Genomic DNA, 21802 nt, shown 5'->3' with positions numbered 1-21802 from the left:
TCAACACACAATCAGCCAAACAATTACTAGCATTCCTGTTGTATTCATGTATTAATGTTGTGTAGTTGTTGTATTAATGTTGTGTAGTAGTTGTGTAGTAGTTGTATGAATTTCTGAATGTAACTCCTCTCTGCAGACAGCAGCCCTATGTGATCCGTAGCCCTCGCAGACGTCTGGCTGTAGAAGTCCAGCTGCAGAACAGACTGGAGAACGCCTACAACACCAGCCTATCGCTGCACTACTCACGCAACCTCCACTTCTCTAGTCTCAGTATACGGGTACGAAACACACACACACACACACACACACACACACACACACACACACACAGACGCACGCACGCACGCACGCACGCACGCACGCACGCACGCACGCACACACACACACACACACACACACACACACACACACAGACACACACAGATTTACAACATGAACCTGACAATGTTATTCTGTCTCCTCCCCCTTCTCTTTCTTCCTCCCTCCCTTTCGATGTCTCCATCCCTATCTTTCTCTCTCTCTCCCCCTCTCTCTCTAGGAGGATACCCAGTTGAAAATTGAGTGTACATCTCTCAGTTCCAACAGTCATTCCTGTAATGTCAGCTATCCTGTGTTCCGCTCCCACTCCAAGGTCTGTCTGTCTGGCATCAAATACACTGAACAAAAATATAAACACAACATGTAAAGTGTTGGTCCCATGTTTCATGAGCTGAAATAAAAGATCCCAGAAATGTTCCATACGCACAAAAAACGTATTTTTCTCAAATGTTGTACACAAATTTGTTTACATCCCTGTTAGTGAGCATTTCTCCTTTGCCAAGATAATCCATCCACCTGACAGGTGTGGCATATCAAAAAGATGATTAAACTGCATGATCATTACACAGGTGCACCTTGTGCTGGGGACAATAAAAGACCACTCTAAAATGTACAGTTTTGTCAAACAACACAATGCCACAGATGTCTCAAGTTTTGAGGGAGTGTGCAATTGGCATGCTGACTGCAGGAATGTCACCAGTGCTGTTGCCAAAGAATTTAATGTTCATTCCTCTACCATAAGCTGCCTCCAACGTTGTTTTAGAGAATTTGGCAGTATGTCCAACCGGGCTCACAATCGCAGACCACGTGTAACCACACCAGCTCAGGACCTCCACATCCGGCCTTTTCACCAGCGGGATCGTCTGAGACCAGCCACCCAGACAGATGATGAAACTGTGGGTTTGCACAACTGAAGAATTTCTGCACAAACTGTCAGAAACCGTCTCAGGGAAGCTCATTTGTGTGCTCGCCGTCCTCACCAGGGTCTTGACTCGATTACAGTTCGGCGTTGTAATCGACTTCAGTGGGCAAATGCTCACCTTCGATGGCCACTGGCAGGCTGGAGAAGTGTGCTCTTCACGGATCAATCCCGGTTTCAGCTGTACAGATGTCAGACATATGGCGTTGTGTGGGCGAGTGGTTTGCTGATGTCAACGTTGTGAACAGAGTGCCCCATGGTGGCGGTGAGGTTATGGTATGGGCAGGCATAAGCTACGGACAACAAATACAATTGCATTTTATGGATGATAATTTGAATGCACAGAGATACTGTGACGAGATCCTGAGGCCCATTGTCTTGCCATCTGCCGCCATCACCTCATGTTTCAGCATGATAATGCACGGACCCATGTCGCAAGGATCTGCACACAATTCTTGGAAGCTGAAAATGTCCCAGTTCTTCCATGGCCTGCATACTCACCAGACATGTCACCTATTGAGCATGTTTGGGATGCTCTGGATCGACGTGTATGACAGCGTGTTCCTGTTCTTTCCAATATCCAGTAACTTTGCAGAGCCATTGAAGAGGAGTGGGACAACATTCCACAGGCCACAATCAACAGCCTGATCATCTCTATGCGAAGGAGATGTGTCGCACTGCATGAGGCAAATGGAAAAATCTTAGAAATTGTTTCATGATGCGTTTATATTTTTGTTCAGTGTAGTTCTGACACCACAAACTCAATCCCCCACCTCTTATCTTCTCTCGGTCAGGTGAACTTCATGTTAGAGTTTGAGTTCAGCTGTACGTCTCTGCTCAGTAAAGTCCAGATGAAACTCACAGTTGCCAGGTAACTCATTATAATCCTATGGAGGAATGTAAAGGGATTCCTATTGGGAGCTTCTAGAAATTAACCTGAAATTCAGCCTCCAATGATTCCGTCTAACCCTAGTCATAATCCTACAGTAGAGACAGAAGTACTGTGTGTTTGTCTTGTCATGTGTCTGTCACATAAGCCTAGTCATAATCCTACAGTAGAGACAGAAATACTGTGTGTTTGTCTTGTCATGTGTCTGTCACATAAGCCTAGTCATAATCCTACAGTAGAGACAGAAGTACTGTGTGTTTGTCTTGTCATGTGTCTGTCACATAAGCCTAGTCATAATCCGACAGTAGAGACAGAAGTACTGTGTTTGTCTTGTCATGTGTCTGTCACATACATCTCTGTGTTCCTGGTTCCCATAGTGACAGTGTGGAGAGAGAGGCTACGTTGGGAGACAACAGTGTTCAGCTCCAGACTGTGGTTCAGTACGAACCTGACCTCTTCATCACCAGGTTAGTCTCTCTCTTTCTATCTCTCTCTCTCTCTGTCTCTCTCTCATTCCCTGTATCTCTACCTTTATTTGTAGTGACTCCAATCTGAACCGTTATGAGGTCCACCCAACCAGAACCATATCAGAGGCAATAGGACCAGAGTTCTACACACACTTCAAGGTAAGCACACAATATATCCGTTTCCCTAATACCCTTACTGCACAATCACACACATAACCATACAGACTGTCTTCACACACACACACACACACACACACACACACACACACACACACACACACACACACACACACACACACACACACACACACACACACACACACACACACACACACACACACACACACACACACACACACACACACACACACACACACACACACACATGTCAGACTAATGTGTTCTGTGTGTAGCTGCAGAACCTGGGCTGTTACAGTGTGAGTAACCTGGAGTTGAGGCTGAGCCTGCCCTCTGTAGCAGCTGGAGACAGAGTCTTCATGGCTGTTACTGAGGTCTTCTCTTACAACGTGAGTACTAACCCTCTCTCACTACTGTTGGAATAAACAGTTATTGTCATTTCTCTCTGGTTCTGAACTGTGACCTTTGTGATGTCAGGTGACAGGGGTGAACTGCAGTGTAGACAGTGACGTGTCCCAGCTGAAGGACAGACAGAGAGATGTACGACCACTACATCCTGAAGACATGCAACAGACTGACCTACTGGTGAGAACAGACACACACATATACACTGATGCACGCACATACATGCACACACACACAAATACCCACACACAAGATGATCATTCACAATCCTAACTAGCAAAATAGTATATTTACAGTTGTAACATGTTTCTGTGTGCGGTGTGTAGAACTGCAGCAGGTCGTGGTGTGTGGAGGTGGTGTGTGAGGTACAGCAGCTGCATCGAGGACAGACCGCTCTCATACGAGTCAGCCGCAGGGTCCACGACAACTTCTTCAGACAGGTACGAAGTTTCTCTCACACACACACACACACACACACACACACACACACACACACACACACACACACACACACACACACACACACACACACACACACACACACACACACACACACACACACACACACACACACACACACACACACACACACACACACACACACACACACACACACACACACACACAGCTCTAACTATAAAAACACTCACTCTGACTTTGTGTCTCTGTCACCAGGCTAAGTTTAAGGTGGTGAGGATAGTGAGTGCCTATCGTCTGGCTGCTCAGGAATCTAACCTGGTCACTCTTGGGAGTGGCGCCATCTGGAGGGAGGTGAGAGAATAGCAGGATTAACACTAATAGTGGAGGACTGGTTTATCCTTGTCTGTGCCTGACTCATTTACACCCAGATATAGTAAGCTGGTATAGGGTGATGAATAACTGTCTGACTGTCGTTTACATCCAGATAGAGTAAGCTGGTATAGGGTGATGAATAACTGTCTGACTGTCGTTTACATCCAGATAGAGTAGGAAGCTGGTATAGGGTGATGAATATCTGTCTGACTGTCGTTTACATCCAGCTAGAGTAGGAAGCTGGTATAGGGTGATGAATATGTCTGTCTGTCGTTTACATCCAGATAGAGTAGGAAGCTGGTATAGGGTGATGAATATCTGTCTGACTGTCATTTACATCCAGATAGAGTAGGAAGCTGGTATAGGGTGATGAATATGTCTGTCTGTCGTTTACATCCAGATAGAGTAGGAAGCTGGTATAGGGTGATGAATATCTGTCTGACTGTCGTTTACATCCAGCTAGAGTAGGAAGCTGGTATAGGGTGATGAATATGTCTGTCTGTCGTTTACATCCAGATAGAGTAGGAAGCTGGTATAGGGTGATGAATATCTGTCTGACTGTCGTTTACATCCAGCTAGAGTAGGAAGCTGGTATAGGGTGATGAATATCTGTCTGACTGTCGTTTACATCCAGATAGAGTAGGAAGCTGGTATAGGGTGATGAATATCTGTCTGACTGTCGTTTACATCCAGCTAGAGTAGGAAGCTGGTATAGGGTGATGAATATCTGTCTGACTGTCGTTTACATCCAGATAGAGGAAGCTGGTGTAGGGTTATGAATATGTCTGTCTGTCGTTTACATCCAGATAGAGGAAACTGGTATAGGGTGATGAATATCTGTCAGACTGTCGTTTACATCCAGATAGAGTAGGAAGCTGGTATAGGGTGATGAATATGTCTGTCTGTTGTTTACATCCAGATAGAGTAGGAAGCTGGTATAGGGTGATGAATATCTGTCTGTCTGTCGTTTACATCCAGATAGAGGAAGCTGGTATAGGGTGATGAATATCTGTCTGACTGTCGTTTACATCCAGATAGAGTAGGAAGCTGGTATAGGGTGATGAATATCTCTCTGACTGTCGTTTACATCCAGATAGAGTAGTAAGCTGGTATAGGGTGATGAATATCTGTCTGACTGTCGTTTACATCCAGATAGAGTAGGAAGCTGGTATAGGGTGATGAATATGTCTGTCTGTCGTTTACATCCAGATAGAGTAGGAAGCTGGTATAGGGTGATGAATATGTCAGACTGTCGTTTACATCCAGATAAAGTAGGAAGCTGGTATAGGGTGATGAATATGTCTGTCTGTCGTTTACATCCAGATAGAGTAGGAAGCTGGTATAGGGTGATGAATATCTGTCAGACTGTCGTTTACATCCAGATAGAGGAAGCTGGTGTAGGGTTATGAATATGTCTGTCTGTCGTTTACATCCAGATAGAGGAAGCTGGTATAGGGTGATGATATCTGTCATTGTGTCGTTTACATCCAGATAGAGGAAGCTGGTGTAGGGTTATGAATATGTCTGTCTGTCGTTTACATCCAGATAGAGGAAGCTGGTATAGGGTGATGATATCTGTCATTGTGTCGTTTACATCCAGATAGAGGAAGCTGGTGTAGGGTTATGAATATGTCTGTCTGTCGTTTACATCCAGATAGAGGAAGCTGGTATAGGGTGATGAATATCTGTCAGACTGTCGTTTACATCCAGATAGAGTAGGAAGCTGGTATAGGGTGATGAATATGTCAGACTGTCGTTTACATCCAGATAAAGTAGGAAGCTGGTATAGGGTGATGAATATGTCTGTCTGTCGTTTACATCCAGATAGAGGAAGCTGGTATAGGGTGATGAATATCTGTCTGACTGTCGTTTACATCCAGATAGAGTAGGAAGCTGGTATAGGGTGATGAATATCTGTCTGTCTGTTGTTTACATCCAGATAGAGGAAGCTGGTATAGGGTGATGAATATCTGTCTGACTGTCGTTTACATCCAGATAGAGGAAGCTGGTATAGGGTGATAAATATGTGTCTGTATGTTGTTTACAGCCAGATGGAGGAAGCTGGTATAGGGTGATGAATATGTCAGACTGTCGTTTACATCCAGATAGAGTAGGAAGCAGGTATAGGGTGATAAATATGTCTGTCTGTCGTTTACATCCAGATAGAGGAAGCTGGTATAGGGTGATGAATATGTCTGTCTGTTGTTTACATCCAGATAGAGGAAGCTGGTATAGGGTGATGAATATGTCTGTCTGTCGTTTACATCCAGATAGAGTAGGAAGCTGGTATCGGTGATGAATATCTGTCTGACTGTCGTTTACATCCAGATAGAGTAGGAAGCTGGTATAGGGTGATGAATATGTCTGTCTCTCATTTACATCCAGATAGAGGAAGCTGGTATAGGGTGATGAATATCTGTCTGACTGTCGTTTACATCCAGATAGAGTAGGAAGCTGGTATAGGGTGATGAATATGTCTTTGTGTCATTTACATCCAGATAGAGTAGGAAGCTGGTATAGGGTGATGAATATCTGTCTGTCTGTTGTTTACATCCAGATAGAGGAAGCTGGTATAGGGTGATGAATATGTCTGTCTGTTGTTTACATCCAGATAGAGGAAGCTGGTATAGGGTGATGAATATGTCTGTCTGTCGTTTACATCCAGATAGAGGAAGCTGGTGTAGGGTGATGAATATGTCTGTCTGTCGTTTACATCCAGATAGAGTAGGAAGCTGGTATAGGGTGATGAATATCTGTCAGATTGTCGTTTACATTCAGATAGAGTAGGAAGCTGGTATAGGGTGATGAATATCTGTCTGACTGTTGTTTACAGCCAGGTAGAGTAGGAAGCTGGTATAGGGTGATGAATATCTGTCTGACTGTCATTTACATCCAGATAGAGTAGGAAGCTGGTATAGGGTGATGAATATCTGTCAGACTGTCGTTTACATCCAGATAGAGTAGGAAGCTGGTATAGGGTGATGAATATGTCTGACTGTCGTTTACATCCAGATAGAGTAGGAAGCTGGTACAGGGTGATGAATAACTGTCTGACTGTCGTTTACATCCAGATAGAGGAAGCTGGTGTAGGGTTATGAATATGTCTGTCTGTCGTTTACATCCAGATAGAGGAAACTGGTATAGGGTGATGAATATCTGTCAGACTGTCGTTTACATCCAGATAGAGTAGGAAGCTGGTATAGGGTGATGAATATGTCTGTCTGTCGTTTACATCCAGATAGAGTAGGAAGCTGGTATAGGGTGATGAATATCTGTCTGTCTGTCGTTTACATCCAGATAGAGGAAGCTGGTATAGGGTGATGAATATCTGTCTGACTGTCGTTTACATCCAGATAGAGTAGGAAGCTGGTATAGGGTGATGAATATCTCTCTGACTGTCGTTTACATCCAGATAGAGTAGTAAGCTGGTATAGGGTGATGAATATCTGTCTGACTGTCGTTTACATCCAGATAGAGTAGGAAGCTGGTATAGGGTGATGAATATGTCTGTCTGTCGTTTACATCCAGATAGAGTAGGAAGCTGGTATAGGGTGATGAATATGTCAGACTGTCGTTTACATCCAGATAAAGTAGGAAGCTGGTATAGGGTGATGAATATGTCTGTCTGTCGTTTACATCCAGATAGAGTAGGAAGCTGGTATAGGGTGATGAATATCTGTCAGACTGTCGTTTACATCCAGATAGAGTAGGAAGCTGGTATAGGGTGATGATATCTGTCATTGTGTCGTTTACATCCAGATAGAGGAAGCTGGTGTAGGGTTATGAATATGTCTGTCTGTCGTTTACATCCAGATAGAGGAAGCTGGTATAGGGTGATGAATATCTGTCAGACTGTCGTTTATATCCAGATAGAGTAGGAAGCTGGTATAGGGTGATGAATATGTCAGACTGTCGTTTACATCCAGATAAAGTAGGAAGCTGGTATAGGGTGATGAATATGTCTGTCTGTCGTTTACATCCAGATAGAGGAAGCTGGTATAGGGTGATGAATATCTGTCTGACTGTCGTTTACATCCAGATAGAGTAGGAAGCTGGTATAGGGTGATGAATATCTGTCTGTCTGTTGTTTACATCCAGATAGAGGAAGCTGGTATAGGGTGATGAATATCTGTCTGACTGTCGTTTACATCCAGATAGAGGAAGCTGGTATAGGGTGATAAATATGTGTCTGTATGTTGTTTACAGCCAGATGGAGGAAGCTGGTATAGGGTGATGAATATGTCAGACTGTCGTTTACATCCAGATAGAGTAGGAAGCAGGTATAGGGTGATAAATATGTCTGTCTGTCGTTTACATCCAGATAGAGGAAGCTGGTATAGGGTGATGAATATGTCTGTCTGTTGTTTACATCCAGATAGAGGAAGCTGGTATAGGGTGATGAATATGTCTGTCTGTCGTTTACATCCAGATAGAGTAGGAAGCTGGTATCGGTGATGAATATCTGTCTGACTGTCGTTTACATCCAGATAGAGTAGGAAGCTGGTATAGGGTGATGAATATGTCTGTCTCTCATTTACATCCAGATAGAGGAAGCTGGTATAGGGTGATGAATATCTGTCTGACTGTCGTTTACATCCAGATAGAGTAGGAAGCTGGTATAGGGTGATGAATATGTCTTTGTGTCATTTACATCCAGATAGAGTAGGAAGCTGGTATAGGGTGATGAATATCTGTCTGTCTGTTGTTTACATCCAGATAGAGGAAGCTGGTATAGGGTGATGAATATGTCTGTCTGTTGTTTACATCCAGATAGAGGAAGCTGGTATAGGGTGATGAATATGTCTGTCTGTCGTTTACATCCAGATAGAGGAAGCTGGTGTAGGGTGATGAATATGTCTGTCTGTCGTTTACATCCAGATAGAGTAGGAAGCTGGTATAGGGTGATGAATATCTGTCAGATTGTCGTTTACATTCAGATAGAGTAGGAAGCTGGTATAGGGTGATGAATATCTGTCTGACTGTTGTTTACAGCCAGGTAGAGTAGGAAGCTGGTATAGGGTGATGAATATCTGTCTGACTGTCATTTACATCCAGATAGAGTAGGAAGCTGGTATAGGGTGATGAATATCTGTCAGACTGTCGTTTACATCCAGATAGAGTAGGAAGCTGGTATAGGGTGATGAATATGTCTGACTGTCGTTTACATCCAGATAGAGTAGGAAGCTGGTATAGGGTGATGAATATGTCTGTCTGTCGTTTACATCCAGATAGAGGAAGCTGGTATAGGGTGATGAATATCTGTCTGACAGTAGTTTATATCCAGATAGAGTAGGAAGCTGGTATAGGGTGATGAATATCTGTCTGACTGTCGTTTACATCCAGATAAAGTAGGAAGCTGGTATAGGGTGATGAATATGTCTGACTGTCGTTTACATCCAGATAGAGTAGGAAGCTGGTATAGGGTGATGAATATGTCTGTCTGTTGTTTACATCCAGATAGAGTAGGAAGCTGGTATAGGGTGATGAATATGTCTGTCTGTCGTTTACATCCAGATAGAGTAGGAAGCTGGTATAGGGTGATGAATATCTGTCTGTCGTTTACATCCAGATAGAGTAGGAAGCTGGTATAGGGTGATGAATATGTCTGTCTGTCGTTTACATCCAGATAGAGTAGGAAGCTGGTATAGGGTGATGAATATGTCTGTCTGTCGTTTACATCCAGATAGAGTAGGAAGCTGGTATAGGGTGATGAATATGTCTTTGTGTCATTTACATCCAGATAGAGTAGGAAGCTGGTATAGGGTGATGAATATCTGTCTGTCTGTTGTTTACATCCAGATAGAGGAAGCTGGTATAGGGTGATGAATATGTCTGTCTGTTGTTTACATCCAGATAGAGGAAGCTGGTATAGGGTGATGAATATGTCTGTCTGTCGTTTACATCCAGATAGAGGAAGCTGGTGTAGGGTGATGAATATGTCTGTCTGTCGTTTACATCCAGATAGAGTAGGAAGCTGGTATAGGGTGATGAATATGTCTGTCTGTCGTTTACATCCAGATAGAGTAGGAAGCTGGTATAGGGTGATGAATATCTGTCTGTCTGTCGTTTACATCCAGATAGAGGAAGCTGGTATAGGGTGATGAATATCTGTCTGACTGTCGTTTACATCCAGATAGAGTAGGAAGCTGGTATAGGGTGATGAATATCTCTCTGACTGTCGTTTACATCCAGATAGAGTAGTAAGCTGGTATAGGGTGATGAATATCTGTCTGACTGTCGTTTACATCCAGATAGAGTAGGAAGCTGGTATAGGGTGATGAATATGTCTGTCTGTCGTTTACATCCAGATAGAGTAGGAAGCTGGTATAGGGTGATGAATATGTCAGACTGTCGTTTACATCCAGATAAAGTAGGAAGCTGGTATAGGGTGATGAATATGTCTGTCTGTCGTTTACATCCAGATAGAGTAGGAAGCTGGTATAGGGTGATGAATATCTGTCAGACTGTCGTTTACATCCAGATAGAGTAGGAAGCTGGTATAGGGTGATGATATCTGTCATTGTGTCGTTTACATCCAGATAGAGGAAGCTGGTGTAGGGTTATGAATATGTCTGTCTGTCGTTTACATCCAGATAGAGGAAGCTGGTATAGGGTGATGAATATCTGTCAGACTGTCGTTTACATCCAGATAGAGTAGGAAGCTGGTATAGGGTGATGAATATGTCAGACTGTCGTTTACATCCAGATAAAGTAGGAAGCTGGTATAGGGTGATGAATATGTCTGTCTGTCGTTTACATCCAGATAGAGGAAGCTGGTATAGGGTGATGAATATCTGTCTGACTGTCGTTTACATCCAGATAGAGTAGGAAGCTGGTATAGGGTGATGAATATGTCTGTCTCTCATTTACATCCAGATAGAGGAAGCTGGTATAGGGTGATGAATATCTGTCTGACTGTCGTTTACATCCAGATAGAGTAGGAAGCTGGTATAGGGTGATGAATATCTCTCTGACTGTCGTTTACATCCAGATAGAGTAGTAAGCTGGTATAGGGTGATGAATATCTGTCTGACTGTCGTTTACATCCAGATAGAGTAGGAAGCTGGTATAGGGTGATGAATATGTCTGTCTGTCGTTTACATCCAGATAGAGTAGGAAGCTGGTATAGGGTGATGAATATGTCAGACTGTCGTTTACATCCAGATAAAGTAGGAAGCTGGTATAGGGTGATGAATATGTCTGTCTGTCGTTTACATCCAGATAGAGTAGGAAGCTGGTATAGGGTGATGAATATCTGTCAGACTGTCGTTTACATCCAGATAGAGGAAGCTGGTGTAGGGTTATGAATATGTCTGTCTGTCGTTTACATCCAGATAGAGGAAGCTGGTATAGGGTGATGATATCTGTCATTGTGTCGTTTACATCCAGATAGAGGAAGCTGGTGTAGGGTTATGAATATGTCTGTCTGTCGTTTACATCCAGATAGAGGAAGCTGGTATAGGGTGATGATATCTGTCATTGTGTCGTTTACATCCAGATAGAGGAAGCTGGTGTAGGGTTATGAATATGTCTGTCTGTCGTTTACATCCAGATAGAGGAAGCTGGTATAGGGTGATGAATATCTGTCAGACTGTCGTTTACATCCAGATAGAGTAGGAAGCTGGTATAGGGTGATGAATATGTCAGACTGTCGTTTACATCCAGATAAAGTAGGAAGCTGGTATAGGGTGATGAATATGTCTGTCTGTCGTTTACATCCAGATAGAGGAAGCTGGTATAGGGTGATGAATATCTGTCTGACTGTCGTTTACATCCAGATAGAGTAGGAAGCTGGTATAGGGTGATGAATATCTGTCTGTCTGTTGTTTACATCCAGATAGAGGAAGCTGGTATAGGGTGATGAATATCTGTCTGACTGTCGTTTACATCCAGATAGAGGAAGCTGGTATAGGGTGATAAATATGTGTCTGTATGTTGTTTACAGCCAGATGGAGGAAGCTGGTATAGGGTGATGAATATGTCAGACTGTCGTTTACATCCAGATAGAGTAGGAAGCAGGTATAGGGTGATAAATATGTCTGTCTGTCGTTTACATCCAGATAGAGGGAGCTGGTATAGGGTGATGAATATGTCTGTCTGTTGTTTACATCCAGATAGAGGAAGCTGGTATAGGGTGATGAATATGTCTGTCTGTCGTTTACATCCAGATAGAGTAGGAAGCTGGTATCGGTGATGAATATCTGTCTGACTGTCGTTTACATCCAGATAGAGTAGGAAGCTGGTATAGGGTGATGAATATGTCTGTCTCTCATTTACATCCAGATAGAGGAAGCTGGTATAGGGTGATGAATATCTGTCTGACTGTCGTTTACATCCAGATAGAGTAGGAAGCTGGTATAGGGTGATGAATATGTCTTTGTGTCATTTACATCCAGATAGAGTAGGAAGCTGGTATAGGGTGATGAATATCTGTCTGTCTGTTGTTTACATCCAGATAGAGGAAGCTGGTATAGGGTGATGAATATGTCTGTCTGTTGTTTACATCCAGATAGAGGAAGCTGGTATAGGGTGATGAATATGTCTGTCTGTCGTTTACATCCAGATAGAGGAAGCTGGTGTAGGGTGATGAATATGTCTGTCTGTCGTTTACATCCAGATAGAGTAGGAAGCTGGTATAGGGTGATGAATATCTGTCAGATTGTCGTTTACATTCAGATAGAGTAGGAAGCTGGTATAGGGTGATGAATATCTGTCTGACTGTTGTTTACAGCCAGGTAGAGTAGGAAGCTGGTATAGGGTGATGAATATCTGTCTGACTGTCATTTACATCCAGATAGAGTAGGAAGCTGGTATAGGGTGATGAATATCTGTCAGACTGTCGTTTACATCCAGATAGAGTAGGAAGCTGGTATAGGGTGATGAATATGTCTGACTGTCGTTTACATCCAGATAGAGTAGGAAGCTGGTACAGGGTGATGAATAACTGTCTGACTGTCGTTTACATCCAGATAGAGGAAGCTGGTGTAGGGTTATGAATATGTCTGTCTGTCGTTTACATCCAGATAGAGGAAACTGGTATAGGGTGATGAATATCTGTCAGACTGTCGTTTACATCCAGATAGAGTAGGAAGCTGGTATAGGGTGATGAATATGTCTGTCTGTCGTTTACATCCAGATAGAGTAGGAAGCTGGTATAGGGTGATGAATATCTGTCTGTCTGTCGTTTACATCCAGATAGAGGAAGCTGGTATAGGGTGATGAATATCTGTCTGACTGTCGTTTACATCCAGATAGAGTAGGAAGCTGGTATAGGGTGATGAATATCTCTCTGACTGTCGTTTACATCCAGATAGAGTAGTAAGCTGGTATAGGGTGATGAATATCTGTCTGACTGTCGTTTACATCCAGATAGAGTAGGAAGCTGGTATAGGGTGATGAATATGTCTGTCTGTCGTTTACATCCAGATAGAGTAGGAAGCTGGTATAGGGTGATGAATATGTCAGACTGTCGTTTACATCCAGATAAAGTAGGAAGCTGGTATAGGGTGATGAATATGTCTGTCTGTCGTTTACATCCAGATAGAGTAGGAAGCTGGTATAGGGTGATGAATATCTGTCAGACTGTCGTTTACATCCAGATAGAGTAGGAAGCTGGTATAGGGTGATGATATCTGTCATTGTGTCGTTTACATCCAGATAGAGGAAGCTGGTGTAGGGTTATGAATATGTCTGTCTGTCGTTTACATCCAGATAGAGGAAGCTGGTATAGGGTGATGAATATCTGTCAGACTGTCGTTTATATCCAGATAGAGTAGGAAGCTGGTATAGGGTGATGAATATGTCAGACTGTCGTTTACATCCAGATAAAGTAGGAAGCTGGTATAGGGTGATGAATATGTCTGTCTGTCGTTTACATCCAGATAGAGGAAGCTGGTATAGGGTGATGAATATCTGTCTGACTGTCGTTTACATCCAGATAGAGTAGGAAGCTGGTATAGGGTGATGAATATCTGTCTGTCTGTTGTTTACATCCAGATAGAGGAAGCTGGTATAGGGTGATGAATATCTGTCTGACTGTCGTTTACATCCAGATAGAGGAAGCTGGTATAGGGTGATAAATATGTGTCTGTATGTTGTTTACAGCCAGATGGAGGAAGCTGGTATAGGGTGATGAATATGTCAGACTGTCGTTTACATCCAGATAGAGTAGGAAGCAGGTATAGGGTGATAAATATGTCTGTCTGTCGTTTACATCCAGATAGAGGAAGCTGGTATAGGGTGATGAATATGTCTGTCTGTTGTTTACATCCAGATAGAGGAAGCTGGTATAGGGTGATGAATATGTCTGTCTGTCGTTTACATCCAGATAGAGTAGGAAGCTGGTATCGGTGATGAATATCTGTCTGACTGTCGTTTACATCCAGATAGAGTAGGAAGCTGGTATAGGGTGATGAATATGTCTGTCTCTCATTTACATCCAGATAGAGGAAGCTGGTATAGGGTGATGAATATCTGTCTGACTGTCGTTTACATCCAGATAGAGTAGGAAGCTGGTATAGGGTGATGAATATGTCTTTGTGTCATTTACATCCAGATAGAGTAGGAAGCTGGTATAGGGTGATGAATATCTGTCTGTCTGTTGTTTACATCCAGATAGAGGAAGCTGGTATAGGGTGATGAATATGTCTGTCTGTTGTTTACATCCAGATAGAGGAAGCTGGTATAGGGTGATGAATATGTCTGTCTGTCGTTTACATCCAGATAGAGGAAGCTGGTGTAGGGTGATGAATATGTCTGTCTGTCGTTTACATCCAGATAGAGTAGGAAGCTGGTATAGGGTGATGAATATCTGTCAGATTGTCGTTTACATTCAGATAGAGTAGGAAGCTGGTATAGGGTGATGAATATCTGTCTGACTGTTGTTTACAGCCAGGTAGAGTAGGAAGCTGGTATAGGGTGATGAATATCTGTCTGACTGTCATTTACATCCAGATAGAGTAGGAAGCTGGTATAGGGTGATGAATATCTGTCAGACTGTCGTTTACATCCAGATAGAGTAGGAAGCTGGTATAGGGTGATGAATATGTCTGACTGTCGTTTACATCCAGATAGAGTAGGAAGCTGGTATAGGGTGATGAATATGTCTGTCTGTCGTTTACATCCAGATAGAGGAAGCTGGTATAGGGTGATGAATATCTGTCTGACAGTAGTTTATATCCAGATAGAGTAGGAAGCTGGTATAGGGTGATGAATATCTGTCTGACTGTCGTTTACATCCAGATAAAGTAGGAAGCTGGTATAGGGTGATGAATATGTCTGACTGTCGTTTACATCCAGATAGAGTAGGAAGCTGGTATAGGGTGATGAATATGTCTGTCTGTTGTTTACATCCAGATAGAGTAGGAAGCTGGTATAGGGTGATGAATATGTCTGTCTGTCGTTTACATCCAGATAGAGTAGGAAGCTGGTATAGGGTGATGAATATCTGTCTGTCGTTTACATCCAGATAGAGTAGGAAGCTGGTATAGGGTGATGAATATGTCTGTCTGTCGTTTACATCCAGATAGAGTAGGAAGCTGGTATAGGGTGATGAATATGTCTGTCTGTCGTTTACATCCAGATAGAGTAGGAAGCTGGTATAGGGTGATGAATATGTCTTTGTGTCATTTACATCCAGATAGAGTAGGAAGCTGGTATAGGGTGATGAATATCTGTCTGTCTGTTGTTTACATCCAGATAGAGGAAGCTGGTATAGGGTGATGAATATGTCTGTCTGTTGTTTACATCCAGATAGAGGAAGCTGGTATAGGGTGATGAATATGTCTGTCTGTCGTTTACATCCAGATAGAGGAAGCTGGTGTAGGGTGATGAATATGTCTGTCTGTCGTTTACATCCAGATAGAGTAGGAAGCTGGTATAGGGTGATGAATATGTCTGTCTGTCGTTTACATCCAGATAGAGTAGGAAGCTGGTATAGGGTGATGAATATCTGTCTGTCTGTCGTTTACATCCAGATAGAGGAAGCTGGTATAGGGTGATGAATATCTGTCTGACTGTCGTTTACATCCAGATAGAGTAGGAAGCTGGTATAGGGTGATGAATATCTCTCTGACTGTCGTTTACATCCAGATAGAGTAGTAAGCTGGTATAGGGTGATGAATATCTGTCTGACTGTCGTTTACATCCAGATAGAGTAGGAAGCTGGTATAGGGTGATGAATATGTCTGTCTGTCGTTTACATCCAGATAGAGTAGGAAGCTGGTATAGGGTGATGAATATGTCAGACTGTCGTTTACATCCAGATAAAGTAGGAAGCTGGTATAGGGTGATGAATATGTCTGTCTGTCGTTTACATCCAGATAGAGTAGGAAGCTGGTATAGGGTGATGAATATCTGTCAGACTGTCGTTTACATCCAGATAGAGTAGGAAGCTGGTATAGGGTGATGATATCTGTCATTGTGTCGTTTACATCCAGATAGAGGAAGCTGGTGTAGGGTTATGAATATGTCTGTCTGTCGTTTACATCCAGATAGAGGAAGCTGGTATAGGGTGATGAATATCTGTCAGACTGTCGTTTACATCCAGATAGAGTAGGAAGCTGGTATAGGGTGATGAATATGTCAGACTGTCGTTTACATCCAGATAAAGTAGGAAGCTGGTATAGGGTGATGAATATGTCTGTCTGTCGTTTACATCCAGATAGAGGAAGCTGGTATAGGGTGATGAATATCTGTCTGACTGTCGTTTACATCCAGATAGAGTAGGAAGCTGGTATAGGGTGATGAATATCTGTCTGTCTGTTGTTTACATCCAGATAGAGGAAGCTGGTATAGGGTGATGAATATCTGTCTGACTGTCGTTTACATCCAGATAGAGGAAGCTGGTATAGGGTGATAAATATGTGTCTGTATGTTGTTTACAGCCAGATGGAGGAAGCTGGTATAGGGTGATGAATATGTCAGACTGTCGTTTACATCCAGATAGAGTAGGAAGCAGGTATAGGGTGATAAATATGTCTGTCTGTCGTTTACATCCAGATAGAGGAAGCTGGTATAGGGTGATGAATATGTCTGTCTGTCGTTTACATCCAGATAGAGTAGGAAGCTGGTATCGGTGATGAATATCTGTCTGACTGTCGTTTACATCCAGATAGAGTAGGAAGCTGGTATAGGGTGATGAATATGTCTGTCTCTCATTTACATCCAGATAGAGGAAGCTGGTATAGGGTGACAAATATCTGTCTGACTGTCGTTTACATCCAGATAGAGTAGGAAGCTGGTATAGGGTGATGAATATGTCTTTGTGTCATTTACATCCAGATAGAGTAGGAAGCTGGTATAGGGTGATGAATATCTGTCTGTCTGTTGTTTACATCCAGATAGAGGAAGCTGGTATAGGGTGATGAATATGTCTGTCTGTTGTTTACATCCAGATAGAGGAAGCTGGTATAGGGTGATGAATATGTCTGTCTGTCGTTTACATCCAGATAGAGGAAGCTGGTGTAGGGTGATGAATATGTCTGTCTGTCGTTTACATCCAGATAGAGTAGGAAGCTGGTATAGGGTGATGAATATCTGTCAGATTGTCGTTTACATTCAGATAGAGTAGGAAGCTGGTATAGGGTGATGAATATCTGTCTGACTGTTGTTTACAGCCAGGTAGAGTAGGAAGCTGGTATAGGGTGATGAATATCTGTCTGACTGTCATTTACATCCAGATAGAGTAGGAAGCTGGTATAGGGTGATGAATATCTGTCAGACTGTCGTTTACATCCAGATAGAGTAGGAAGCTGGTATAGGGTGATGAATATGTCTGACTGTCGTTTACATCCAGATAGAGTAGGAAGCTGGTATAGGGTGATGAATATGTCTGTCTGTCGTTTACATCCAGATAGAGGAAGCTGGTATAGGGTGATGAATATCTGTCTGACAGTAGTTTATATCCAGATAGAGTAGGAAGCTGGTATAGGGTGATGAATATCTGTCTGACTGTCGTTTACATCCAGATAAAGTAGGAAGCTGGTATAGGGTGATGAATATGTCTGACTGTCGTTTACATCCAGATAGAGTAGGAAGCTGGTATAGGGTGATGAATATGTCTGTCTGTTGTTTACATCCAGATAGAGTAGGAAGCTGGTATAGGGTGATGAATATGTCTGTCTGTCGTTTACATCCAGATAGAGTAGGAAGCTGGTATAGGGTGATGAATATCTGTCTGTCGTTTACATCCAGATAGAGTAGGAAGCTGGTATAGGGTGATGAATATGTCTGTCTGTCGTTTACATCCAGATAGAGTAGGAAGCTGGTATAGGGTGATGAATATGTCTGTCTGTCGTTTACATCCAGATAGAGTAGGAAGCTGGTATAGGGTGATGAATATGTCTTTGTGTCATTTACATCCAGATAGAGTAGGAAGCTGGTATAGGGTGATGAATATCTGTCTGTCTGTTGTTTACATCCAGATAGAGGAAGCTGGTATAGGGTGATGAATATGTCTGTCTGTTGTTTACATCCAGATAGAGGAAGCTGGTATAGGGTGATGAATATGTCTGTCTGTCGTTTACATCCAGATAGAGGAAGCTGGTGTAGGGTGATGAATATGTCTGTCTGTCGTTTACATCCAGATAGAGTAGGAAGCTGGTATAGGGTGATGAATATCTGTCAGATTGTCGTTTACATTCAGATAGAGTAGGAAGCTGGTATAGGGTGATGAATATCTGTCTGACTGTTGTTTACAGCCAGGTAGAGTAGGAAGCTGGTATAGGGTGATGAATATCTGTCTGACTGTCATTTACATCCAGATAGAGTAGGAAGCTGGTATAGGGTGATGAATATCTGTCAGACTGTCGTTTACATCCAGATAGAGTAGGAAGCTGGTATAGGGTGATGAATATGTCTGACTGTCGTTTACATCCAGATAGAGTAGGAAGCTGGTATAGGGTGATGAATATGTCTGTCTGTCGTTTACATCCAGATAGAGGAAGCTGGTATAGGGTGATGAATATCTGTCTGACTGTCGTTTACATCCAGATAGAGTAGGAAGCTGGTATAGGGTGATGAATATCTGTCAGATTGTCGTTTACATTCAGATAGAGTAGGAAGCTGGTATAGGGTGATGAATATCTGTCTGACTGTTGTTTACAGCCAGGTAGAGTAGGAAGCTGGTATAGGGTGATGAATATCTGTCTGACTGTCATTTACATCCAGATAGAGTAGGAAGCTGGTATAGGGTGATGAATATCTGTCAGACTGTCGTTTACATCCAGATAGAGTAGGAAGCTGGTATAGGGTGATGAATATGTCTGACTGTCGTTTACATCCAGATAGAGTAGGAAGCTGGTATAGGGTGATGAATATGTCTGTCTGTCGTTTACATCCAGATAGAGGAAGCTGGTATAGGGTGATGAATATCTGTCTGACAGTAGTTTATATCCAGATAGAGTAGGAAGCTGGTATAGGGTGATGAATATCTGTCTGACTGTCGTTTACATCCAGATAAAGTAGGAAGCTGGTATAGGGTGATGAATATGTCTGACTGTCGTTTACATCCAGATAGAGTAGGAAGCTGGTATAGGGTGATGAATATGTCTGTCTGTTGTTTACATCCAGATAGAGTAGGAAGCTGGTATAGGGTGATGAATATGTCTGTCTGTCGTTTACATCCAGATAGAGTAGGAAGCTGGTATAGGGTGATGAATATCTGTCTGTCGTTTACATCCAGATAGAGTAGGAAGCTGGTATAGGGTGATGAATATGTCTGTCTGTCGTTTACATCCAGATAGAGTAGGAAGCTGGTATAGGGTGATGAATATGTCTGTCTGTCGTTTACATCCAGATAGAGTAGGAAGCTGGTATAGGGTGATGAATATGTCTTTGTGTCATTTACATCCAGATAGAGTAGGAAGCTGGTATAGGGTGATGAATATCTGTCTGTCTGTTGTTTACATCCAGATAGAGGAAGCTGGTATAGGGTGATGAATATGTCTGTCTGTTGTTTACATCCAGATAGAGGAAGCTGGTATAGGGTGATGAATATGTCTGTCTGTCGTTTACATCCAGATAGAGGAAGCTGGTGTAGGGTGATGAATATGTCTGTCTGTCGTTTACATCCAGATAGAGTAGGAAGCTGGTATAGGGTGATGAATATGTCTGTCTGTCGTTTACATCCAGATAGAGTAGGAAGCTGGTATAGGGTGATGAATATCTGTCTGTCTGTCGTTTACATCCAGATAGAGGAAGCTGGTATAGGGTGATGAATATCTGTCTGACTGTCGTTTACATCCAGATAGAGTAGGAAGCTGGTATAGGGTGATGAATATCTCTCTGACTGTCGTTTACATCCAGATAGAGTAGTAAGCTGGTATAGGGTGATGAATATCTGTCTGACTGTCGTTTACATCCAGATAGAGTAGGAAGCTGGTATAGGGTGATGAATATGTCTGTCTGTCGTTTACATCCAGATAGAGTAGGAAGCTGGTATAGGGTGATGAATATGTCAGACTGTCGTTTACATCCAGATAAAGTAGGAAGCTGGTATAGGGTGATGAATATGTCTGTCTGTCGTTTACATCCAGATAGAGTAGGAAGCTGGTATAGGGTGATGAATATCTGTCAGACTGTCGTTTACATCCAGATAGAGTAGGAAGCTGGTATAGGGTGATGATATCTGTCATTGTGTCGTTTACATCCAGATAGAGGAAGCTGGTGTAGGGTTATGAATATGTCTGTCTGTCGTTTACATCCAGATAGAGGAAGCTGGTATAGGGTGATGAATATCTGTCAGACTGTCGTTTACATCCAGATAGAGTAGGAAGCTGGTATAGGGTGATGAATATGTCAGACTGTCGTTTACATCCAGATAAAGTAGGAAGCTGGTATAGGGTGATGAATATGTCTGTCTGTCGTTTACATCCAGATAGAGGAAGCTGGTATAGGGTGATGAATATCTGTCTGACTGTCGTTTACATCCAGATAGAGTAGGAAGCTGGTATAGGGTGATGAATATCTGTCTGTCTGTTGTTTACATCCAGATAGAGGAAGCTGGTATAGGGTGATGAATATCTGTCTGACTGTCGTTTACATCCAGATAGAGGAAGCTGGTATAGGGTGATAAATATGTGTCTGTATGTTGTTTACAGCCAGATGGAGGAAGCTGGTATAGGGTGATGAATATGTCAGACTGTTATTTACATCCAGATAGAGTAGGAAGCAGGTATAGGGTGATAAATATGTCTGTCTGTCGTTTACATCCAGATAGAGGAAGCTGGTATAGGGTGATGAATATGTCTGTCTGTCGTTTACATCCAGATAGAGTAGGAAGCTGGTATCGGTGATGAATATCTGTCTGACTGTCGTTTACATCCAGATAGAGTAGGAAGCTGGTATAGGGTGATGAATATGTCTGTCTCTCATTTACATCCAGATAGAGGAAGCTGGTATAGGGTGACAAATATCTGTCTGACTGTCGTTTACATCCAGATAGAGTAGGAAGCTGGTATAGGGTGATGAATATGTCTTTGTGTCATTTACATCCAGATAGAGTAGGAAGCTGGTATAGGGTGATGAATATCTGTCTGTCTGTTGTTTACATCCAGATAGAGGAAGCTGGTATAGGGTGATGAATATGTCTGTCTGTTGTTTACATCCAGATAGAGGAAGCTGGTATAGGGTGATGAATATGTCTGTCTGTCGTTTACATCCAGATAGAGGAAGCTGGTGTAGGGTGATGAATATGTCTGTCTGTCGTTTACATCCAGATAGAGTAGGAAGCTGGTATAGGGTGATGAATATCTGTCAGATTGTCGTTTACATTCAGATAGAGTAGGAAGCTGGTATAGGGTGATGAATATCTGTCTGACTGTTGTTTACAGCCAGGTAGAGTAGGAAGCTGGTATAGGGTGATGAATATCTGTC

The 21802-nt window shown here is 42.6% G+C and overlaps 1 protein-coding gene across 1 annotated transcript in view; it reads left to right on the top strand.

Moving 5' to 3' along the window:
• LOC139572295 (integrin alpha-10-like) overlaps positions 1-21802 on the top strand; it is a 69315-nt gene that overhangs the window by 44719 nt on the left and 2794 nt on the right. The window contains exons 20-28 of the mRNA XM_071394961.1: positions 137-278; positions 539-631; positions 2032-2108; positions 2504-2593; positions 2668-2752; positions 3007-3120; positions 3209-3316; positions 3463-3576; positions 3812-3907. Of these exons, the coding sequence (XP_071251062.1) occupies positions 137-278; positions 539-631; positions 2032-2108; positions 2504-2593; positions 2668-2752; positions 3007-3120; positions 3209-3316; positions 3463-3576; positions 3812-3907 (919 nt within the window). The remainder of the gene's footprint in view (positions 1-136; positions 279-538; positions 632-2031; positions 2109-2503; positions 2594-2667; positions 2753-3006; positions 3121-3208; positions 3317-3462; positions 3577-3811; positions 3908-21802) is intronic.

The sequence above is a fragment of the Salvelinus alpinus genome, chromosome 4 (assembly GCF_045679555.1).
Source record: "Salvelinus alpinus chromosome 4, SLU_Salpinus.1, whole genome shotgun sequence".
Lineage (NCBI taxonomy): Eukaryota > Metazoa > Chordata > Actinopteri > Salmoniformes > Salmonidae > Salvelinus > Salvelinus alpinus.
The sequence above is the reverse complement of the archived record's forward strand: the minus strand, read 5'-3'. Positions and strand labels throughout refer to the sequence as shown.